The sequence below is a fragment of the Lucilia cuprina genome, chromosome 5 (assembly GCF_022045245.1).
Source record: "Lucilia cuprina isolate Lc7/37 chromosome 5, ASM2204524v1, whole genome shotgun sequence".
Lineage (NCBI taxonomy): Eukaryota > Metazoa > Arthropoda > Insecta > Diptera > Calliphoridae > Lucilia > Lucilia cuprina.
Genome location: NC_060953.1, coordinates 52,711,737 through 52,733,001, shown reverse-complemented (window position 1 = coordinate 52,733,001; position 21,265 = coordinate 52,711,737). Strand labels below are relative to the sequence as shown.

The window sequence follows — 21,265 nt, the reverse complement described above, 5'->3', positions numbered from 1 at the left end:
CTAGTTCAGTTCTAGTTCAGTTCTAGTTCAGTTCTAGTTCAGTTCTAGTTCAGTTCTAGTTCAGTTCTAGTTCAGTTCTAGTTCAGTTCTAGTTCAGTTCTTATTCAGGTCCGTTTCATTATTTTCGGAAGTGAATCTTAAGTGGAAGCTCTGACCAATTCCGGGACGATTTGGAAAACAAATTCATATAGAATTTTATTTCTATATCTTTATTTAATAACGGCATGTGGTCATAACTAAAACTACTAGAATGTCATAAAGACCCGGACCCGCCATATACACGTATACTTTGTTGTCTGAGAAGAACATTGCATGGTGTTAGACATATATGTATCTATCACCATCTATAACCAATGATGATAGTGTAGTTAAAAAAAACATATCCATTAGAAACATCATTCAATCTTGTGAAAAAGCTTTTGCCTTGAGGCTCATGTTTTTTACAGGACACTTTTTTCCAATTATTTTTTTAATGTTATTGTTAAAACAAAGTGAATGATTACCCTTTTATAACAATTCCGGTCAACATTTCTCCAGTGTTACTGTATTAACCAGTATGTCTGTCATGATTAAATGTTCATACAAATCGTGTACAAATTGTTCGATTTTGCATTTGGCCTCTGGCATTTTGTATGCATGAACACATTTTTTTTCCAAAAAATGTTTCATTAGTATTTTGTGCGGTTGAGTGTAAATGTTGTGTTTTTATACCCTTTACCTTCGTGAGAAGGGTATATATAGGTTTGTCATTCCTGTTGTAATTTCAATAATTTAATTTTTCGACCATAGAATGTATATATGTATATTCTGGATCCTTATAGATAGCAGAGTCCATTAAGCCATGTTCGTCTGTATGTCTATCTATCCGTCCCTCCGCCTGTATATATTTTTATCCGTCTCTAAGTCTTTGTGTCTGTGAGTATTACTCCCCGGGGGCACGTTACCTTGGTGAAGCCTCCACCTTGGTGTTATTGCAATCCCGAGGTATAAAGAGGTTGCCAATACCTCTAGTCTGGCCGGGACTAAAAAATAGGTTACAGTCTACTGCCTGGCTTAGTCCTTGCACAGATTGAAAAGAGGTCAGACCAGAGCATCGCATAATCTGGTACTACGGGTCCAGTTGCCCGCAGGACTATGTTCTGGCTGGTCAGTTGATTGAGGTTTCTTCGGGATCCACATAGTGGCTGTGGTTTTAATCATAATTCGTGGGAAGAGTAAGTGGCGGTTAAAAGAATGATGTAAGGTAAAGTCAATATTTCCGGATAAGTTCGGTGCTGTTGCCGAAACAACAGATACTCCACAGAGGAGTGACTGTGGGACTATGCGTTGGAAAGAAGTTGGTATTAATTGCATATGGTACGGGATGAATGTGAGGTACGGCAGGCCTTACCCCACCCGTCTACCTATAATGGATGTGTCGTATGTTTTTCTCTTATGAATGTTTCGTGTGAATGTGAAGTGTGCTGGGGTGTATGATGATGGAAGTAAGGTATCATATACAAATGATACCATTGAATTTTCCTTCCTTGTCCAGATATGTTCAGAGTATACTCTGTTCATATCAAAATTACCGCAGTGTGTCCATGTGAGTAAGAACAATGTCTTCGGCTTATATGATGGATTCGTACTTCGGTCCACCGGCTACGTGTCTAGGTGCAATTGCTGAATCAACAGAGGCCATCCAATGGTAGCTTGAGTACTTCAGAAAAGTGCTAGTACATGGACCAGTCAAATCCAATGTACAAAAATTGCCACCTGCATTCTTCATTGAAGATTTAAAGGGCGATGGTAGACCGTTGTCAAGTCTACCTAGTGGATGAAAAAGACCACCGTTGGGTAGGGCTTCATGCCAAGTACTCATGTAAAACTCTCGTCATTCATGTCGAAGTGCTTTACGTAAACACCTGCCATCATTGCATATTTTACGGTGTTCTTTTTCTATCACTGGGTGAGCTTCTCACTACCGCCTCATTGTGCTTCTTACGTATACAGGGCCGGAAAGTCTATAGCTATCTAAAATCTATCTAATATCTTGCCATAGTAGCCCCGTTGGGGAATAACTTGTGTCAAGTTTAACCTAACCCCGATAATGGAAAACCCTATAGGTCGTCCAACCATACTACTGAGATGGCTTCTGTTGTTTTGGCAACAGCAATTAGAGAACGTAATTAGTGGTTCGATTAACGGATCTATATTTAATTGACGGACTTATTTCAATAGCCACAAGGACCTACTGTGATAACTTCAGCATGTTTAGTGTAAACTCCAACACAATCAACCTTAAGGAAGATCGCCAATAAGTTAAATTCTAAAATTTAATTAATCCACGGCCTTACCCTGTGGTTTTTACAGCACCTACGTACCCAGCCAATAAAACTGGATACCCCTATATGTCGAAATAATGTGATAAAGGATGTAGGAATTTCCAAAATCAATTCAAACCCAATAATTGTCCCGACAAGTAGTGTGGATTGGTGGGTCTCAATCATAAGTCACGTGGCATGAACTAATATGAATTCTGTTGAAAAGGCAACAGCACCAGAGAACTTCCCCGAAGTAAGAGGTATATTAGCTCAGTACTAGTCTCCTAGTAGAGCCTAGGAGTTCACCAAATTACATAAGGAACGATATACGGTATGACAGGCAACTACTACTTGGTCAATCTGAATATTCTGCAACCTATAATGGTGCCCTTCTACGCGATAAGTAAGAGATAATCAACGGCTTCAGGAATGAAGCACAGGTTGCTCTGTCTCATCACCTAGTCAAATCCTGCTGACAACTTGCAATCCCGAAAATTTATTTCACGGAGTATCAATTTTTTAATCATGCACTCTCTTCCTGTCACAACAGGGACCCTGAAGGTACCTCAACCAACTGACCAGCAAGGACATAGTCCTGCGATAAACTGGCCACCCGTAGCAATAGATTATATGGTGCTCTGGTTAGAAACCATGTCAAATTATCCAAGAACTAGCCAGGGAGAGAAATGTCATCACAAGTTTATAGTCCCGGTAGACCAGAGGTACTGGTAGCACCTTTTTACCACGGTATTGCATTACAACAAGAAGTGTGTCATTCATCAAGGCAACGTTACGAATGTAGCAGTGTGTTGTTATTGGCTTGGAAACATGAAATTAGGCATGTAAGGCTCGGAGTAAGTGAAAACATAAAAAGGGGACTTTTTGGTACTTTTTGTTTTTTAAAAGATACTTTTTGAATTTTCCATAATATCGAAGCTAAAAACATGAAATTATGTAAAGTCTGGAGTAAATGAGAAAAAGGGACCTTACATTTGCCTTTGGACGCATCATCATGATTAAATAATTAATAAATTTTTTGTAATAAAACTTACATCAAGGTGAAGGGTATATAAACTTCGTATATAGAACTCTCTTACAAGTTTTTGTGTATATTTGAACTGATTGGAATTCAATCATCCATAATGGTACTTTGATTGTTTTTTAGAAATAAAAAAATTTATTTTTTTTTTTCAAACAATACATGTGTAGAAAATTATGAGTGTAGAAAATTATGAGTTCTATAGTAAGAAATGATTGAATGTTTGTTTTATTATTTTTTTGGCTAAAAATTCCCAAAAAAAATTAAAAGAAAATCTTCCATATTTGATTTGTAAGTAAAAAGTGCAAGAAATAAAAATACATTTAAAAAAACAAATAAAATTTGTTTTTCTTTTTAGATTGTGGTTTTAAGTAAAAACTATTCTAATGCAATTTATGCTAGAGCGAGTGAAAAGTAAAATCAATTTTGGCTAAAAATATATAAAATGAATACCTTATGCCTTGAATACCAGATATAAACTAGAGAGAACAATTTTAGGTTTAGAATTCTTATTGTGACATTTTAAATTTTTTGCAAAAAGTCTAGACTTTAAGTTAAAATTAAACTGCTTTTTAAAGTTCGAGTTTTCAGAAGGTTGAAAAATATAATCAAAAGCTTTTTCTATAGAAAAATGCTCAATAACGTTTTTGTATAGAAAAGAATTTGAAAATACTTTATTGAAATTAAAAATTTCTCTAGAAAAATTTAAAAAGCTTTATTCATAAAAATATTAAAAAGTATTCTTCTATAGACAAAAGTTGGAAAAAGCTTTTACTATAGAGAAATAGTTCGTGAAAATGTATTCTCTATGAGTTAAACAAGCTTTTCCTAAATGTAACAGTTAAAAAAGCTTTTTTAAGAGAAAAACTCAAAACCAGCTTTTTCAATATGAAAAAGCTCCAACATACTTCTTTTATATGATCAAAGTAAACAATATTTTCTATAAAAAAGTTCATAAAAAGTTTAAAAAAAGTTCTTTGTAAAAAGTTATTTTTAAATAAACAAAAGCTGTTCTGATAGAAAAATTTTCAAAAAATCCTTTTCTCCAGAAATACCTTAATAAACCCCCGACTGGACTGTTTGCGAGTAGAACACCACCTCGTTAACCAATTTTCTCTAGAAAAAAACGTAGAAAAAAGCTTTTCTAATAAAAAAATGTTCAACAAAGCACTCTACTGGACTTTTTGCGAGTAGTATATCACCTCGTTAACCAAAACGTAGAAAAAAGCTTTTCTTATAAAAAAAATGCAAAAAGCCTAGAAAAAGCTTTTTCTATAGAAAAAGAATTAACAAAGTATTTTCTCTTGACAAAATTTCATAAAAGCAAGAAGTTCAAGAAACATAATTTTATAAAAAAAATTCAAAAAAAATTTTAATAACAAAAAAACTCAAAAGCATTTTTAATGGAAAAATCTTAAAAAAAAGCTTTTTAAAAACTTTTCTAAAGAAAAAAGTTAAAAAAGCTTTTATGAAAAAGTTCAAGAAATACTCTTTCAAACATAAAGGTTTAATAAAGCTGTTTCTATAGAAGAAAGCTTTACAAAGTATTTTTTCTAAAAAATCGAAAAAGCTTTTTTAATAAAGTAAAAGTGTTTTTTATAAAAAATGTTAACTTTTTTATAAAAAACATGTTTAAACAACTTTTTTATAAAAAAGTTTAAAAAAGCTTTTGCCATATTAAGAAAAAATTCAAAAAAGAACTTTATCACATGTAAAATTCAAAAAAGCTTTAAGAAAAAAACTTTAAAGTTTTAAATATTTTCTAAGTTTAATATTAAATTCTCTTTAATATTAGACAACAATACTTTAAGTCCCATAAGGCAATAAAAAACAACACACACTTTTCATTTCCTGTCAAACATTGACAGAATGTTGGGGAGAAAAAGTAAAAGAGTCAAAATAAATACATTTGTATTTTGACAAAAGATACAAACACATACACACATACATATTATGTTTGTATTTTTTCATTAGTTAGTTTATTGAACTTTCTTTCACTGTATGTGACCCGGAATGAAAAAATGTGTTCTTTTTTTGTATATTTTGCAGTTGTTTCATTTCAAACTGATACAATTTCCAATAAAATATACAAACATACTTTTACTTAGAGACTATATTTTTCGTTTGTTTCGAAATTCTTTATAAAACGTAAGAAAATTTTAAAATTTAATGCTAAAAAAAGTCAAGGTTTTTTTTTGAAGTTTTTACTTGCTTTTAACGTTTTTGAACTTTCAGACATGAAAATTAAAAGAAAAAAAATTCTGCTTGAATTTAAACAATCTGAAAAAAAGCAAAATACCATAAACATTATAAACAAGAAACCAACCAAAGAATTAATCGCACTTACACACTCGAAAAAACATGAAACCTTGACAGTGAAAATTTTCGATTGCATGAGAATTTTAATTTTATTTTTTTTTCCAAATTTTATAATTTCCATTTTCTTACGTTGGGTGAAATAAGAAACAGCAACAATTTTATATGTTTTAAACTCTGATGACTTCCTTGACGCTGTAAACTCCATAATAATAGAAGTAAGAAGAAGATTTTTTGAACTTTTTGCTAAAGAAAAACTTTTTTCTGTAGTTAAAGCTCTATTGAATTTTTCCTATTCTGTAAAAAAAATGTATTCAACTTTTTCATAAAAAAGCTTTATTGATCTTTATTCTATAGAAAAGGCTCTATTGAACTTTTTTCTATTAAAATTTATTCTATTGAACCTTTTCTCTATTGATCTTTATTCTAAAGAAAAACTGTATGACACTTACTCTATAGAAAAGGCCGTATTAAATTTTATTCTATAGAAAAAGTTCTACTTAACCTTTTTTTATAAAAATTGAACTTTATTTTTATTTTTTAAAAAAAGCTCTATAGAAAAAGCTTTCTTGAAATTTATAGAGTCTTTTTTATATTGAAAAAGCTATATTTAACAGTTTTTAACCGAAAAGTTCTATTAAACTTTTACTATCAAAAAAAGATGTGCGAATCTTAGAATAGAATAAGATTTTTTGAACTTTTTGCTAAAGAAATACTTTTTTCTGTAGAAAAAGCTGCATTGAATTTTTCCTATTCTCTAGAAAAAACTCTATTCAATTTTTTTATAAAAAAGCTCTATTGATCTTTATTCTATAGAAAAATCTTTATTCTGTATAAAAAGCTCTATTGAACTTTTTTTCTATTGATTTTTATTCTAAAAAAAGCTGTATTGACACTTATTCTATAGAAAAAATCGTGTTAAATTTTATTCTAAACTTTTTTTTTATAAAAAGGAGAAAAAGCTGTATTGATCTATTTTCTATAAAAAAAAACTTTATTGATCTTTTTTTCTATAGAAAAATCTGTATTGAACTATTTTCTATACTAAAAAAAACTTTATTGATCTTTTTTTCTATAGAAAATGATGTATTTAACCTTATTCTATAAAAAAGCCCTATTAAACTTTATTATGTAAAAAAAGCTCTATTGAACTATTTTCTAAAAAAAAGCTCTATCGAACAATTTTCTATAAAAAACCTCTATTGAACTATTTTCTATAAAAATTTATTCAATAGAAAAGCTTTCGTGAAACTTACAGAAAAAGCTCTATAGAAAAAGCTTTCCTGATATTTATAAAAAGTCTTTTTTGTATTGGAAAAGCTATATTTTTTCAATTTTTATCGAGAAGTTCTTTAAAACTTTTACTATCAAAAAGCTCTGCGGATCTTAGGAAGGGCTTTTTTTTTAAAAAAAAGCTCTACTGTACTTTATTCTAGAGAAAAAGCTGTATTGAACTATTTCCTATAAAATAAGCTTTATAGACCTTTTTTAACCTTATTCTTTAAAAAAGTTCTTTTAAACTTAATTATGTAGAAAAAGCTCTATTGAACTATTTTCTATAAAGAAAGCTCTATAGAACTTTATTCTATAGAAAAGGCTTAATAGAAAAAGCTTTCTTGAAATTTACCAACAAAAAACGGTCTTCTCTTTTTAAAGTTTTTTTTTTTAGCGTAGTCAAAGCTCTATGAAACTTTTCTCTATTAGAAAAGTTATTTTTGAACTTTCTTGTATAAAGAAAAAGGTTTTTAGAAATCTCTTCTTTGGCAACTAAAAAAATTAACTTTTTAAAAAAAAAAACTTTTTTATTTAAACTGCCGTACTTCGAGGGTAAAATGTGTAAAGCATAATAAGAGCCTAAAGCACGTTTCTGTTCGCTTCTGTGGTTTTCTTTGTATTCAGCATGTTTTTTTTTTTGTAATAGAACGTTGTTTGTGGCTTCTTGTATCGTTTGACATCGAGAAGACAGATTTTTACACATTCTTTTTTCTTTTCGTTTTAAGCTATAAAATCATTATGCAGATGATAAATTGAAACTAGTTGAAATTTAAAGCTGAGCACAGCAAAAAAAAAAAATAACAAAAATAAAAAGAATAAGTGTATAAGAAAACACGCAAATACTCATTAAAGCAAACAGGTGACCAATAGACCACACAGTGCATGAATGTGCACTTTAGTTTAGTTAACAAGTTAAAGTTTCCTTTTTCTCGACAATTAGTTTTTCATTTCCTGTAAATATTGCACACATTGTCCTTTACGTGACATTGTATGTGCTGAAATATAAAAGGGTTTTACGCATCAACAAGATGTGGCCATGGCAAGTGTCAAATGAGCAACGAAGAGGTTTGTTGTTGCTAATGGCAACAACAGTCATTTGTTTTATTTGTTTGCCAAAGTGTCAGGCTCAAGGCACTAAATACGGTCTATTGACACCGGACAAATCTTGTCATGATAGTGCCGGTGTGGTGCAATGGACAGGTGGACAATTTGAATTTCCTTGTCCCTCCACGAAGTCATTATTTAAAAGTTCAGGCAAATTTATACCCAAAAATGTTATTGCCACGCGAGCTCAAATCATAAGAGATACGATATTTTTGGCTTTACCGCGTTACAGAAAGGGAGTACCGGCTACATTGGTGAAGACAACTATAACGCCGGGTACCTGTTCCACTACCTTTACTCCCTATCCCTGTTGGGACATGCAGGAGGAGGGAAATTGTAAGGCTTTACAATCCGTAGTCGATTTGGTAGTGGATCAGAATGAAGTTATCTGGGTTTTGGATACGGGCATTGTCAATACTCTGGAAACACCCGTACGCAAATGTCCTCCTAAAGTTGTGGCGATTTCAGCTAAAACTGGAAAACTATTAAAAACAATTGATTTGGATGGTTTAACTTCTACCAACTCCCGTTTACAATACCTGGCTGTTGACTATGCTCCCGATGGCGGTTGTTTTGTGTATGTTAGTGATGCTGCAAATCGTGCCATAATTGTGTTTAACATTCAGGCAGATCGTGGTTTTCGTATTGTCTTACCAAAGGCTGTTACAACTGGTTGCCGTTTGCGTGATGTTCTTTATATTGCTTTGATACGTCAAGATTGCGGTACCACTGAATTGTATTTTACTTATTTGAGTACAAGTAAATTGTTTTCGTTAAAATCGGAATACTTGAGAAGTGGTGTGGCTGATGGTAAAATAATGGGTAAGTTTTTTTCAATGAAAAGATATGTCTTTTGCAAAGTTACCAAAAAAAAATTTTTTGTTATGAACATTTTTTTACAATTGTGAAAAAGCTTTCTTAAGGAGTTAAAAGCAAAAAGCTTTTTCCACAAAAATATTTAAAAAAGTTTAAGAAAGCTTTTTTTAATTTATTTTTTACAAAAAGTTCATTTTTTTCAGAAAAAACGTTATTTTTATAAAAAAAATTAAAAAGTCTTGTTCAGACAAGTCTTAAAAAGCATGTTTTATAATAAAATTTGAAAAGCTTTTTGGCTATTATTTTACAGGTTTTAAAAAGCTTATTCTATAAAAATTTTAAATAACCCTTTTTTTCTATTGAAAATAATTTAAAAAGTTTCCTTTTTCTACAGGAAACATATTTTTAATAGGAAAAAAGTTGTTTCTTTTAATAGAAAATGATTTAACTCATTTTTCTAAGGAAACAAGTTTAAAAAAGTTTTGTTTTATTAAAAAAGCTTATTCTTAATAAACTTCTTTCTCTAAAGAAAAATTTTGAAAAATTTTTGATAGAAAATAGTTTAAAAGCTGTTTAAGAAAGTTTCTAAAAGCTTTTCCTGCAGAAAGTTAAAAAAGCATTTTTTTGCAGAAAAATATTTTTTCAAAATGCTTTTTCTATAGAACAAGAGAAGGGGTTTAGAAAAAGCTTTTTCTATAGAAAAAATATAACAGGCTTCTTCTATAAAAAAGAGTTTATAGAAAGCTTTTTCTATAGAAAAAAGTTTATAGAAAGCTTTTTCTATAGAAAAAAGTTTATAGAAAGCTTTTTCTATAGAAAAAAAGTTTATAGAAAGCTTTTTCTATAGAAAAAAGTTTATAGAAATATGTTTCTATAGAAAAAAGTTTATAGAAATATGTTTCTATAGAAAAAAGTTTATATAAAGATTTTTCTATAGAAAAAAGTTTATAGAAAGATTTTTCTATAGAAAAAAGTTTATAGAAAGAAAAGTTTATAGAAAGCTTTTTCTATAGAAAAAAGCTTATAGAAAGCTTTTTCTATAGAAAACAGTTTATAGAAAACTTTTTCTATAGAAAAAAGTTTATAGAAAGCTTTTTCTATAGAAAAAAGTTTATAGAAAGCTTTTTCTATAGAAAAAAGTTTATAGAAAGCTTTTTCTATAGAAAAAAGTTTATAGAAAGCTTTTTCTATAGAAAAAAGTTTATAGAAAGCTTTTTCTATAGAAAAAAGTTTATAGAAAGCTTTTTCTATAGAAAAAAGTTTATAGAAAGCTTTTTCTATAGAAAAAAGTTTATAGAAAGCTTTTTCTATGGAAAAAAGTTTATAGAAAGCTTTTTCTATAGAAAAAAGTTTATAGAAAGCTTTTTCTATAGAAAAAAGTTTATAGAAAGCTTTTTCTATAGAAAAAAGTTTACAGAAAGCTTTTTCTATAGAAAAAAGTTTATAGAAAGCTTTTTCTATAGAAAAAAGTTTATAGAAAGCTTTTTCTATAGAAAGCTTTTTCTATAGAAAGCTTTTTCTATAGAAAAACGTATATAGAAAGCTTATTCTATAGAAAAAAGTTTATAGAAAGTTTTTTCCTTAGACAAAAGGTTTATAGAAAGCTTTTTCTATAGAAATATGTTTATAGAAAGCTTTTTCCTTAGGAAAAGGTTTATTTAAAAAAATTTAGAGGAGCTTTTATATAGAAAAATATGTAAAAGCTTTTTTTATAAATAATTTTATAAAAGCTTTTTCTATAACAAAATTTATTTAAAATATTTCTTTAGAAATTTTTTGGTGGAGAAATGTTTAAAATAGAAATAAAAAAATGGTTTTAAAAAGCTATTTTCTTAGAAAAAGGATTAAAAAGCTTTGAAAAGGTTTGGAAAAAATGTATGTTTAAAAAAAGAAAAAAGCTTGTAACACAGTTTGTTTTTCAACCTATTCTTTAGAAAAAATTCAGGAAAAAGTTTAAAAACGCCTTTGTTAAAGGTACTTTTATATGGAACAAAATAAAAAGGTTAAAAAGCTTTTTCTATAGAAAAATTTTTAAAAAAAGATATTTTTATTGAAAACATTTTAAAAAGCTTTTTCTATAGAAACGAGTTTAAAATGTTTTCTCTATATCAGACAGCTTAAAAAAGCTTTTTTTATGGTAACAGTTTTTCTTTTAGAAGAAAATCTCTTTTATTGAAAAACCGTTTAAAAAGCTTTTCCTTCAAAAAAAGGAAAAAATAAATATTATTCCAAAAAGACTTACCTTTAAAAAAGTTTAAAGAAGCTTTTTCTATTGAAAATATTTTAAAAAGATTTTTCTATAGAAAATAGTTTAAAAAGTTTCTTATATATCAGACGTTTAAAAAAGCTTTTTTCTTTTAGAAAAAGTTATAAAAAAGCTTTTTCTCTTTTAGAAAAAGTTTTAAAAAAGCTTTCTAATTAAAAAAGCGTTTAAAAGCTTTCTCGTCAAAAAATCTTTTTCTTCAGAAAAAGAACTAATTATTATCCAAAATAGCTTTTCTTAAAAAAAATTTAATTGAACAAATTTTGAAAAGCATTTTGCTTGAAAAAAGCTTGTAACACTGTTTATATTCCAACTTTTCCTACAGAAAAATTTAAAAAAGCTCTTTTAAGAAAAAGTTTTAAACCAACGTTATCTTTGGAAACAAGTTTAAAAAGCTTTTTCTATAAAAACATTTTTCAAAAAGCTTTTTCTTTATAGAATAAAAAAATTTAAAAAGTTTTTTTCACTAAAAAAACCTAATTACACTTTTTGACTTAAAATTTTTTCTGCTTTCATTTTAAACAATTAAACACTTCTAATTTATATTTTTTGCAATAATTATGCATATGTATAGTATTATTCCCCTAAGTAGCTTTCGTCTGTTAAGCTTTATTTTATTTGTCTTATCATAACCATTATTTTTTATAATCCTATTTTTGTGCTTATTCCACTTTCTTTTCTATCAGACCTTGGCAAAAAACCATCACGTATGGTCATTATTGGTACGGATAATGGTTCAGCCATATTTTTCCGTAATGAAGGTGACGCTGAAGTATTTCGCTGGGATACCAATACACCATTTGCTGAAGCAAATTTTAAGCCTGTTTATCGTTCGCCCACCTGTCAGTTGGCCACACATGCCGTACCCGATTACAAACGTAATACAATGCGTGTGTTACAAAGTAATTTTCCGGATTTTATGCAAAATCGTGTGGGTTGCGGAGCCATACAACAATTGACAATGATGCAGGGCTGTTGGTAGGTTGCAAGCAATGTGGGGGGGGGGTGTGTTAAATACTGCAAAAATAACAATGAAAGACTAAATAATGTTGGAAAATACTGGCCAAAGGCTTAAGGCTTTATGCTATTTATTCTCCATGTGTGTATGTGTAAGTATTTTGTGTAAGATCCCCTTATGCAGCTGTTTGTAGTAGTGAAGTAATTTGATTGAGTGATTATGTAAAAAGAAGTTTTAGATTGCTTTATATTCATTTTTAGTTTTCTATTTAACAAGTGTAATTTAAATTTTTAAACTCCAATTTTAATACGAAATTACTGTAAAAGTTTAGCTATTTTATATTTCAAACCATGTGTCAAAATCTATTTGTTACTTTTTTTTTTACTCTTAAGCATAGAAAAATGCACATTCCATAGAAATTTCAAGAAAACTCAAATAAGATTTTCCTTTCTTTGGTTCAGAACTTAATAATATTTTTTTGTATGTATTTCACAATGTTATAGCAAGTGAACAACTTTAGGTACAAAATTAGAAAACATTTGTTTTTAATAGACGTTAAATTTTATTTTACTTTAAAATTCTTTTGATATTTAAATATTTTCTTATAGGTTTAATTGGTTATAGGGTATATTTTTTAGGTTGTATGTAAGTATTTCTTTTTTTGTTGTATTGGTGTGGGGTAATTTTAGATAAGATAATTTATTATAATTAATTTAAGTTTAAGTTATTAAAGAAAAGTTTTTCCTATGTAACAGCGATTAGTTTAGCAGAAAATTATATGTTTTAAATATGTATAGAAATAAATTATAAGTAATAATGGAATAAAATAGATTTTTTGTAAAAAAGCATTTTGTTTGTTTTAATTAAAAGCTCATTAAGTCGTTATTCTTAGAAAAAAAAAACTTATGTTACGTTTTAACAATTTATATGAATTTCTTGAAAAAATCTACAAAAAAGCTTAAATGGAACCTTATTTTCTTTAACTAGTTAGTTTGAAAAGAGAATGTTTTGTCGGAAGATATACATCTAGGCCTCTATCGGGCCTTTTGTAAGCTTCTTAACCAGTGCCTCAGGTGGGTATCGAACCTATCAGAGTGAAATACTAACCTAACGGAGACCACCTTATGTTAACAAACAAAGCTTTTTATTAGAAGAGCTTTTTGATTTAAAAAAGCTTTTTTAATTTTTTAAAGAAAGCTTTATTTAACATTTTCTATGAAGAAACATTTGTTGATTTTTTTAAACTATTTATGTAACTATTTTCCCTAAAAAGCTTTATTAAAAGTTTTTTAAAAAAAAACTTTATTAGTAAAGCTTTATTGAACTTTTTTCTAAGAAAAAATTTTAAAAGAAAAGCTTTATTGAACTTTTTTCAAAAAAAAAATATAAGAAACAAAACCTTTATTTAAATTTTTTTAAAAGAAAACTTTACTTGAACTTTTTTAAAGAGAAACATTTTTTAAGAAAAAGCTTTATTAAACTTTTTTGTAAAAAAAACACTTAAAAAATAATTTAAAGGTTATTTACTAAAAAAATTCTAAGGGAAAATTTTATTTGAACTTTTTTTAAGACAAAAGCTTTATTAAAGCTTTATTAACATTTTTGTAAAAAAAAATATTTATTAAGTTTAATTATTTTAATCTTATAATCTCTTGTATAGAGAAAATGTATCAAAGAAATTTTTTTCTAAGGAAAATTTTTCTTTAAGAGAAAGCTTTTTTAAACTTTCTTCAAAGTGTTAGTTTTATTGAATTTTCGAAAAATTAAATTTCATTAAACTTTTTTTTAGGTTTTATTGAAAATTTTTCGAAGACAAAAGCTTTATTAAATTATTTTTTAAGGCAAAAGCTTTATGGAACTTTTTTCTTTTATAAATGATTTTTTAACTATTTTTCTATATATAAAATTCATTTTAAAGAAAACAGCTTTATTTGGACTTTATTGAAACTTTTCGTAGGGAAAAAGTTAAACTTTTCTATTGATTTTGTTTTAAAAAAAAAACTTTTTAGAACTTATTTTAAGAAATCTGCTTTTATGAATAAAGCTTTATTGAACATGGTATTATAACAAAAAGCTTTGTTAAATTTATTTCTAAGAAAAAAAGCGTTTTCCTACAAAAGAAGTCTTTTTGAACTTTTTTTTAAGAAATAAGCTTTTTTGAACTTATTTGAATAAAATAAAAATTTTTTGATTTTTTAACAAAAGTTGAACTTTTCTGTTGGACTTTTTAAAAAGAAAAAAGCTTTATTGAAATTTTTCGAGAACCTGGTATTATAATAAAAAAGCTTTGTTAAATTTATTTCTAAGAAAAAAGCTTTTTTCCTACAAAAGAAGTATTTTTGAACTTTTTTTTAAAGAAATGAGCCTTTATGAACTTATTTTAAGAAAATAAAACATTTTTTATTTATTTACAGAAAACAGCTTTTATAACTAAGCTTTTTTGCACCTTTTTTAGAGAACCTGTATAATTTGTTTTATTTTTTATTTTTTTGTAAGAAAAAAGTTTTGTTAAACTTAGTTCTAAGAAAAAAGCTCTATTGATCTCTTTCTTTGGAAAATAGATTTAATAAACTTTTTTCGAAGGAACTTTCTTTTAAACGCTATAAAAAGTTTTTCTTTATTGAACTTTTTTATGAGATAAAAGCTTTTTGAAGTTTTTTCTTAAAATTTTTATAAAAAAATATATATTTTTTCTTAAATTTTTTAAGAAAAACTGATTGTGAGAATTTTTCTAAAAATTATAATTTTTAAAACTTTTTTTCGAAAAAAGCTTAAAATTGATTTTTTTTTAAGAATCATAATTTTTAAAGCTTTTTTTAGGTAAAAAGCTTTTTTAATTTTTATAAGAAAAAAACTGTTTTAAACTTTTTTCCACAAAAACTTATTTTTTGAACATTTTTCTAAATAGATATTTTTTTAAAAAAGCTTTTTTGGAAATTTTTATATAAAAAGCATTTTAGATAAAAAAATTCTTTAAACTATTTACTTTACTACTTTAAGGAAACCCCTTTATTGAAATTTGTCTAAGAAAAAACATATTTTAAACTTATTGCAAAAAAAATCTTTAAAAAAGCTTTATCTGTGCAAAAATATTTTTAAATACTATTATAGGTTTTCTTATATAAATTTGTTTCTTGTGAAACATTTTGATATGAACATAAGTGCGTATTAGTTATATTTTATATACAAGAAAAAAAACATACGTCCTAGTGTACAGGAGTGCAGTGCATGATTAAAATAATTTTTTCTGGTAATAAAAATCTTTTTATTTCTGCGCAATTTTAATACCAGGCATAAATATATACTAACCTTTAAAATAATTTAATAAGAATACATCAATTGTTTAAGTTAAAAATGTGTCTGTGCATTCCAATTATCCTAAACATTTCAATGTAGAGGTAATTCATAAAAACAAAATCCTCTTACATGCGCTAAGACAATAAACAGGAGACGATGAAACATTAGACTTAAATATGTATGTAGTAATAAACGTATATACATATGTACTACATAGAGAGCTATATGTGGCTTCGGTCCAAGTAAATATCTTGTTAAGACGAACATAAAAATCTCCTCTGTTTTTATTGTTATAAGCTATAAAAATGGCTTAACATAAAAAGTTTTTTCTTCATTTTTTTTGCGAAAAAGTGGATATGATATTTAAAAGGGATTTATTTAGATTTTATTGGTCTTGGAGACAGCTGCTGTAAATCCAAGGTAATTAGTTTATTACAGACACATAGATACATACATATGTATGTATGTGAGTTTTTAAGGTTCTAAAAAGTAGTCAAATTTATAGACAATAAAAAACAACGGCTTATTTAATGAAACAGAAATTCTGTTAAAAACTTTAATAAATATTTGATAAGTATTTACTACAAATCTTTAAATAAACTTTTATTATTTGCATTTTTATTGTAGTATGTATTTGCTAACATTAATATGCTTAAGGCTTTAGAAATAACTTTCGATTTCGTTTTATGACCATAAATGTTTATGAATAAAATTATGTTTCATAGAAAATTTAAAGGAATTATGGAAAAAAATAAATGAACTATTGCATATTTAGTTTATTGATCTTTTAAGGTTACCAAGATAAATATTTAAATTTACAATTTAATTAACTTAATTCTTTAATGTTTTTTAAAGCATACATTTTGGCGTCAAAATAAATAGTTAAAGTTAGTCAGCAAAACTCAGAACTTAAGTACTTTTTCAAGTACTGGATATCCAAAAAGTACTTAATTATAAACTTTTGATAAGTAACACAATAGTCAATTGATAAAACCACAGTCGTATCAACAGTCTAGCCAATAGTCTACTCTATAGTCTAGTCTTTAATTTTGTCTATATTTGGTCTATGATCTAGTCTATAGTCTAGTCTGTAGTCTGGTCTATAGTCTAGTCTATAGTCTAGTCTATAGTCTAGTCTATAGTCTAGTCTATAGTCTAGTCTATAGTCTAGTCTATAGTCTAGTCTATAGTCTAGTCTATAGTCTAGTCTATAGTCTAGTCTATAGTCTAGTCTATAGTCTAGTCTATAGTCTAGTCTATAGTCTAGTCTATAGTCTAGTCTATAGTCTAGTCTATAGTCTAGTCTATAGTCTAGTCTATAGTCTAGTCTATAGTCTAGTCTATAGTCTAGTCTATAGTCTAGTCTATAGTCTAGTCTATAGTCTAGTCTATAGTCTAGTCTATAGTCTAGTCTATAGTCTAGTCTATAGTCTAGTCTATAGTCTAGTCTATAGTCTAGTCTATAGTCTAGTCTATAGTCTAGTCTATAGTCTAGTCTATAGTCTAGTCTATAGTCTAGTCTATAGTCTAGTCTATAGTCTAGTCTACAGTCTGGTCTATAGTCTAGTCTATAGTCTAGTCTATAGTCTAGTCTATAGTCTAGTCTGTAGTCTAGTCTGTTGTCTAGTCTATAGTCTAGTCTATAGTCTAGTCTATAGTCTAGTCTATGTTCTAGTCTATAGTCTAGTCTATAGTCTAGTCTATAGTCTAGTCTATAGTCTAGTTTATAGTCTAGTCTTTATCTAGTCTTTATCTAGTCTTTATCTAGTCTATAGGCTAGTCTATTGTCTAGTCTAGAACATGCCCTCATTAATCCATAATTCTTAAACTTTTTAAATATATTTAAAAAAAATATTATTTTTCCATATTAAAAATATCTTACGATGAGAATTGTTTTAAAACTGTGACATTTACGGTAAAATGAAATAAATTAATTGCATTGGCCAAAAAACAAAATGAAAACATTTTCAGTTAAAACGAATATGCTTATTTCCTTATTTCCACACTTTTTTCATCTAAAAGTGTAACAATGTCAAAAAATATGTAAGCAATGGACAAATAAAAGTGACTGTCACCACTTAGCAAGGACAACCACATTGAAACGATGTACATGATGTCTGGTGAGAAGTTTGTTTTTCTTCGTTGCAAGTAATGTAAGGAAGAAAAGTAATAAGAAAAATGAACAGAAAGTGTAAAATATATATGTATTACATAGCAACTGTACGACACTGTTGGTTGAAACTTTATATGCCCAATTATCATCGTCGTGGGTACCAAGGCGTCATTATCGTTTTATTTGCAATTTAATTATTATCAACTGAGTGTAGGTGAAGTATACTTCATAGTCATGGAATATTTTTATATAATTTAAATTGATTTTTTGCAAAATAGCTTTAATATGAATGAATTTATTTCTATTAAGATAATGTTGTAAAATGTATGGGTACGTTCTCTTAAAGATTTTTCATTCGTTTACACGTATGTAGGTACATGTATTATATTGTTGCTTGTAAGGAAATGTTTAAATTGATTAATTGCTTTCGATTTACAACAAGAACACACAATTTTCCTTTGAAATATTAAGAAAGATTTTAATTAGAGCAGAGTCATAGTCTAGTCATACTATAGTCATAGTCTAGTCATAGTTTAGTCATAGTCTAGACATAGTCTAGACATAGTCTAGACATAGTCTAGACATAGTATAGACATAGTCTAGTCATAGTCTAGTCATAGTCTAGTCATAGTTTAGTCATAGTCTAGTCATAGTCTAGTCATAGTCTAGTCATAGTCTACTCATAGTCTAGTCATAGTCTAGTCATAGTCTAGTCATAGTCTAGTCATAGTCTAGTCATAGTCTAGTCATAGTCTAGTCATAGTCTAGTCATAGTCTAGTCATAGTCTAGTCATAGTCTAGTCATAGTCTAGTCATAGTCTAGTCATAGTCTAGTCATAGTCTAGTCATAGTCTAGTCATAGTCTAGTCATAGTCTAGTCATAGTCTAGTCATAGTCTAGTCATAGTCTAGTCATAGTCTAGTCATAGTCTAGTCATAGTCTAGTCATAGTCTAGTCATAGTCTAGTCATAGTCTAGTCATAGTCTAGTCATAGTCTAGTCATAGTCTAGTCATAGTCTAGTCATAGTCTAGTCATAGTCTAGTCATAGTCTAGTCATAGTCTAGTCATAGTCTAGTCATAGTCTAGTCATAGTCTAGTCATAGTCTAGTCATAGTCTAGTCATAGTCTAGTCATAGTCTAGTCATAGTCTAGTCATAGTCTAGTCATAGTCTAGTCATAGTCTAGTCATAGTCTAGTCATAGTCTAGTCATAGTCTAGTCATAGTCTAGTCATAGTCTAGTCATAGTCTAGTCATAGTCTAGTCATAGTCTAGTCATAGTCTTGTCATAGTCTAGTCATAGTCTAGTTATAGTTATAGTCTAGTCATAGTCATAGTCATAGTCTAGTCATAGTCTAGTCATAGTCTAGTCATAGTCTAGTCATAGTCTAGTCATAGTCTAGTCATAGTCATAGTCTAGTCATAGTCTAGTCATAGTCTAGTCATAGTCTAGTCATAGTCTAGTCATAGTCTAGTCATAGTCTAGTCATAGTCTAGTCATAGTCTAGTCATAGTCTAGTCATAGTCTAGTCATAGTCTAGTCATAGTCTAGTCATAGTGTAGTCATAGTGTAGTCATAGTCTAGTCGTAGTCTAGTCATGGTCTAGTCATAGTCTAGTCATAGTCTAGTCATAGTCTAGTCATAGTCTAGTCATAGTCTAGTCATAGTCTAGTCATAGTCTAGTCATAGTCTAGTCATAGTCTAGTCATAGTCTAGTCATAGTTTAGTCATAGTCTAGTCATAGTTAAGTGTTTATTAACGATTAGTGCAATTCATATTCGGTGCAGTTCGGTTGCAAATACTTAGCATTAATTAAACATACATTTACTGCATTTGAAATTTCTAATTTAAAAAGTTTCTCAACATCATGGAAAAAGTATAAATTGTTTTGGTCAATTGTAGAGCTGTATTTAAAGTTAAAGGAGCCACACCACCAATAGACATGCCCTCAGCTTCTTGAGATTCGCGCAACATTATAAGAATCATTTTTTGCTGCGAAACATTTAATTTATACCAATCGCAGTCATAAATCATAAAAACGACATCATCATTCTGTAAAAGAAAAATTTGTTTAAGTAAAACACATATAGTGTATTTCAAAAAACTATTACCGAAATTTCTACCAAATTTCCTAAAGCACAATGAAAGTAAAACATAACAAATGAATAGATCAAGAAAATTGGTGCTGCTGGCCAATTTCCCAAAAACAAACAAACAACCGTAGAAATAATACATATAAATTCTGTGGAAACTTGTACAAATATAATCCAGAAAAATAGATTCTTTATAGTTTTGCAAAAACTGTTGAAGAATTTTTAATAAATTTCATAAAATTTAAAAGTGAATTTTATTAAGTAACTTACAGTATAAACTTTTGATGCCATTTGAATATATCCAATAATTTATTTTTAATTTCATCAAATTCGAAAGGATCTTTTTGTAATAAAATATCCAGTTCCCTAAACTTGGCTTGCAAAATGTTCTTTATTAATGGTATATGGGCAGCAAATATAAAGCACCACGAGTCATTAATAAAATTGCCAAAACCACCGAAAAAGACACAAATTATATGAAATGTCGTAGTTAAGTAGTAACCAAAGTCTGTGTCGGTATCGATGTAGGGGAAAAAGAAATGCATTACAAAGATACGCTCTTTAAAAGCGATCCTATAGATAATGGGGACTCCAATCACAGATAAAACGGTCAGGATAACAACACCAAATAAAATTGCTATAAGTTTCTTAGTCAACGCTATGCTTTCTTTTAGCAGTTTGTGGTAGCACTTGTTTTCCTCATATACGGTATACATTTCTACGATTTCCTCATAAATAATATGATATATATGTGATTTCTTAAGGGCATTGATTATTTTTGCATAACCCTTTAAAAATTGTTTTTTTTTTCAATAATTTATTAAGAAATATATTAAATTTATTTTAAACCTTACTTGTACTCCCGTTCCTAACATGCAAAGACTTTTCAGCATTATAATCCAGTCATTGTTGATAATCACGCCCACATACATGGTGTAAAATGTAAAGCCAATGGCAATATTTATCAAAGCAATTACAATCCATGTTGCCGTAGTCATGCGATAATTTTTTAATACCATATCAACTCCACATAATTGCGAAAAGAAACGAGTATAATTGAAAAATCTTTGAAATTGTGTCGAATATCTAGTTGTCGTCATTTTTTTTGAAAATGGATACTACCGTTAATAAAAACCTTGAAATAAATGATGATTGCCTTGAGTAAAACTTGTGATAAAAGACCCTTTCAAATTGGTTGAAAAAAATATTTCATTAAACACTGCAAGCAATTTAAAGACTTTCATATCAAATGAAATAAATAGTTTCTATTTGTTTAATTGTTTAACTTTGTGAATACTAAATGAAGTTATTGGAAAACAACTTTTCAAGGCATCAATGTAATATTTGCTAAGATTTTAGTTTATGTAAACTATCTTTATGGGGAAATCTGATAATGTCGTTGAAAAATAAAATAATATCTAAATTAGGATGTTCGTATTTACATAAAATTAAAATAAATTTCAGAAGTTCTTTCCATTTTATTACTCGCAATTATTACATACATTACAACTTGCCAAATTTGGTGGAAAGGTTTGCGATTTGTGACTATTGACTAGACTATAGACTAAACTACAGACAAAAATATAGACTAGACTATAGACTAGACCATAGACTAGACTATAGACTAGACTATAGACTAGACTATAGACTAGACTATAGACTAGACTATAGACTAGACTATAGACTAG

General features: G+C 28.1%; 2 protein-coding genes across 3 annotated transcripts in view; one reads left to right on the top strand and one right to left on the bottom strand.

Moving 5' to 3' along the window:
* Positions 1–12,116, top strand: part of LOC111688771 (protein yellow) — a 25,318-nt gene extending 13,202 nt beyond the window's left edge. Inside the window, exons 3-4 of one of the 2 annotated variants that reach the window (XM_046952900.1) lie at positions 8,609–8,859; positions 11,803–12,116. In XM_046952900.1, coding sequence (XP_046808856.1) covers positions 8,609–8,859; positions 11,803–12,098 — 547 coding nt within the window. In that variant the 3' untranslated portion in view covers positions 12,099–12,116. Of the gene's footprint in view, positions 1–7,747; positions 8,860–11,802 lie in introns of those variants that run through there. The other variant, XM_023449587.2, reaches the window with a different exon arrangement.
* Positions 12,117–19,245: 7,129 nt separating this feature from the next.
* On the bottom strand, positions 19,246–20,677 carry LOC111687171 (odorant receptor 67d-like). Its single transcript, XM_023449589.2, has 4 exons — positions 20,432–20,677; positions 19,848–20,365; positions 19,596–19,785; positions 19,246–19,536 (listed from the first exon to the last, which is right to left on the bottom strand). The coding sequence occupies exons 1-4, from the start codon at positions 20,675–20,677 to the stop codon at positions 19,327–19,329; spliced, it is 1,164 nt and encodes a 387-aa protein (XP_023305357.2). The 3' UTR covers positions 19,246–19,326.
* Between the last annotated feature and the right edge of the window lie 588 nt (positions 20,678–21,265).

Coding starts and splice junctions, on each gene's coding strand:
- LOC111687171 (XM_023449589.2), bottom strand. CDS start 20,677: ATGACGACAACTAGATATTCGACACAATTTCAAAGATTTTTCAATTAT. Junction 20,366..20,431: donor TGTTAGGAACGGGAGTACAA/GTAAGGTTTAAA, acceptor CAATTTTTAAAG/GGTTATGCAAAAATAATCAA. Junction 19,786..19,847: donor TGGCATCAAAAGTTTATACT/GTAAGTTACTTA, acceptor ATTCTTCAACAG/TTTTTGCAAAACTATAAAGA.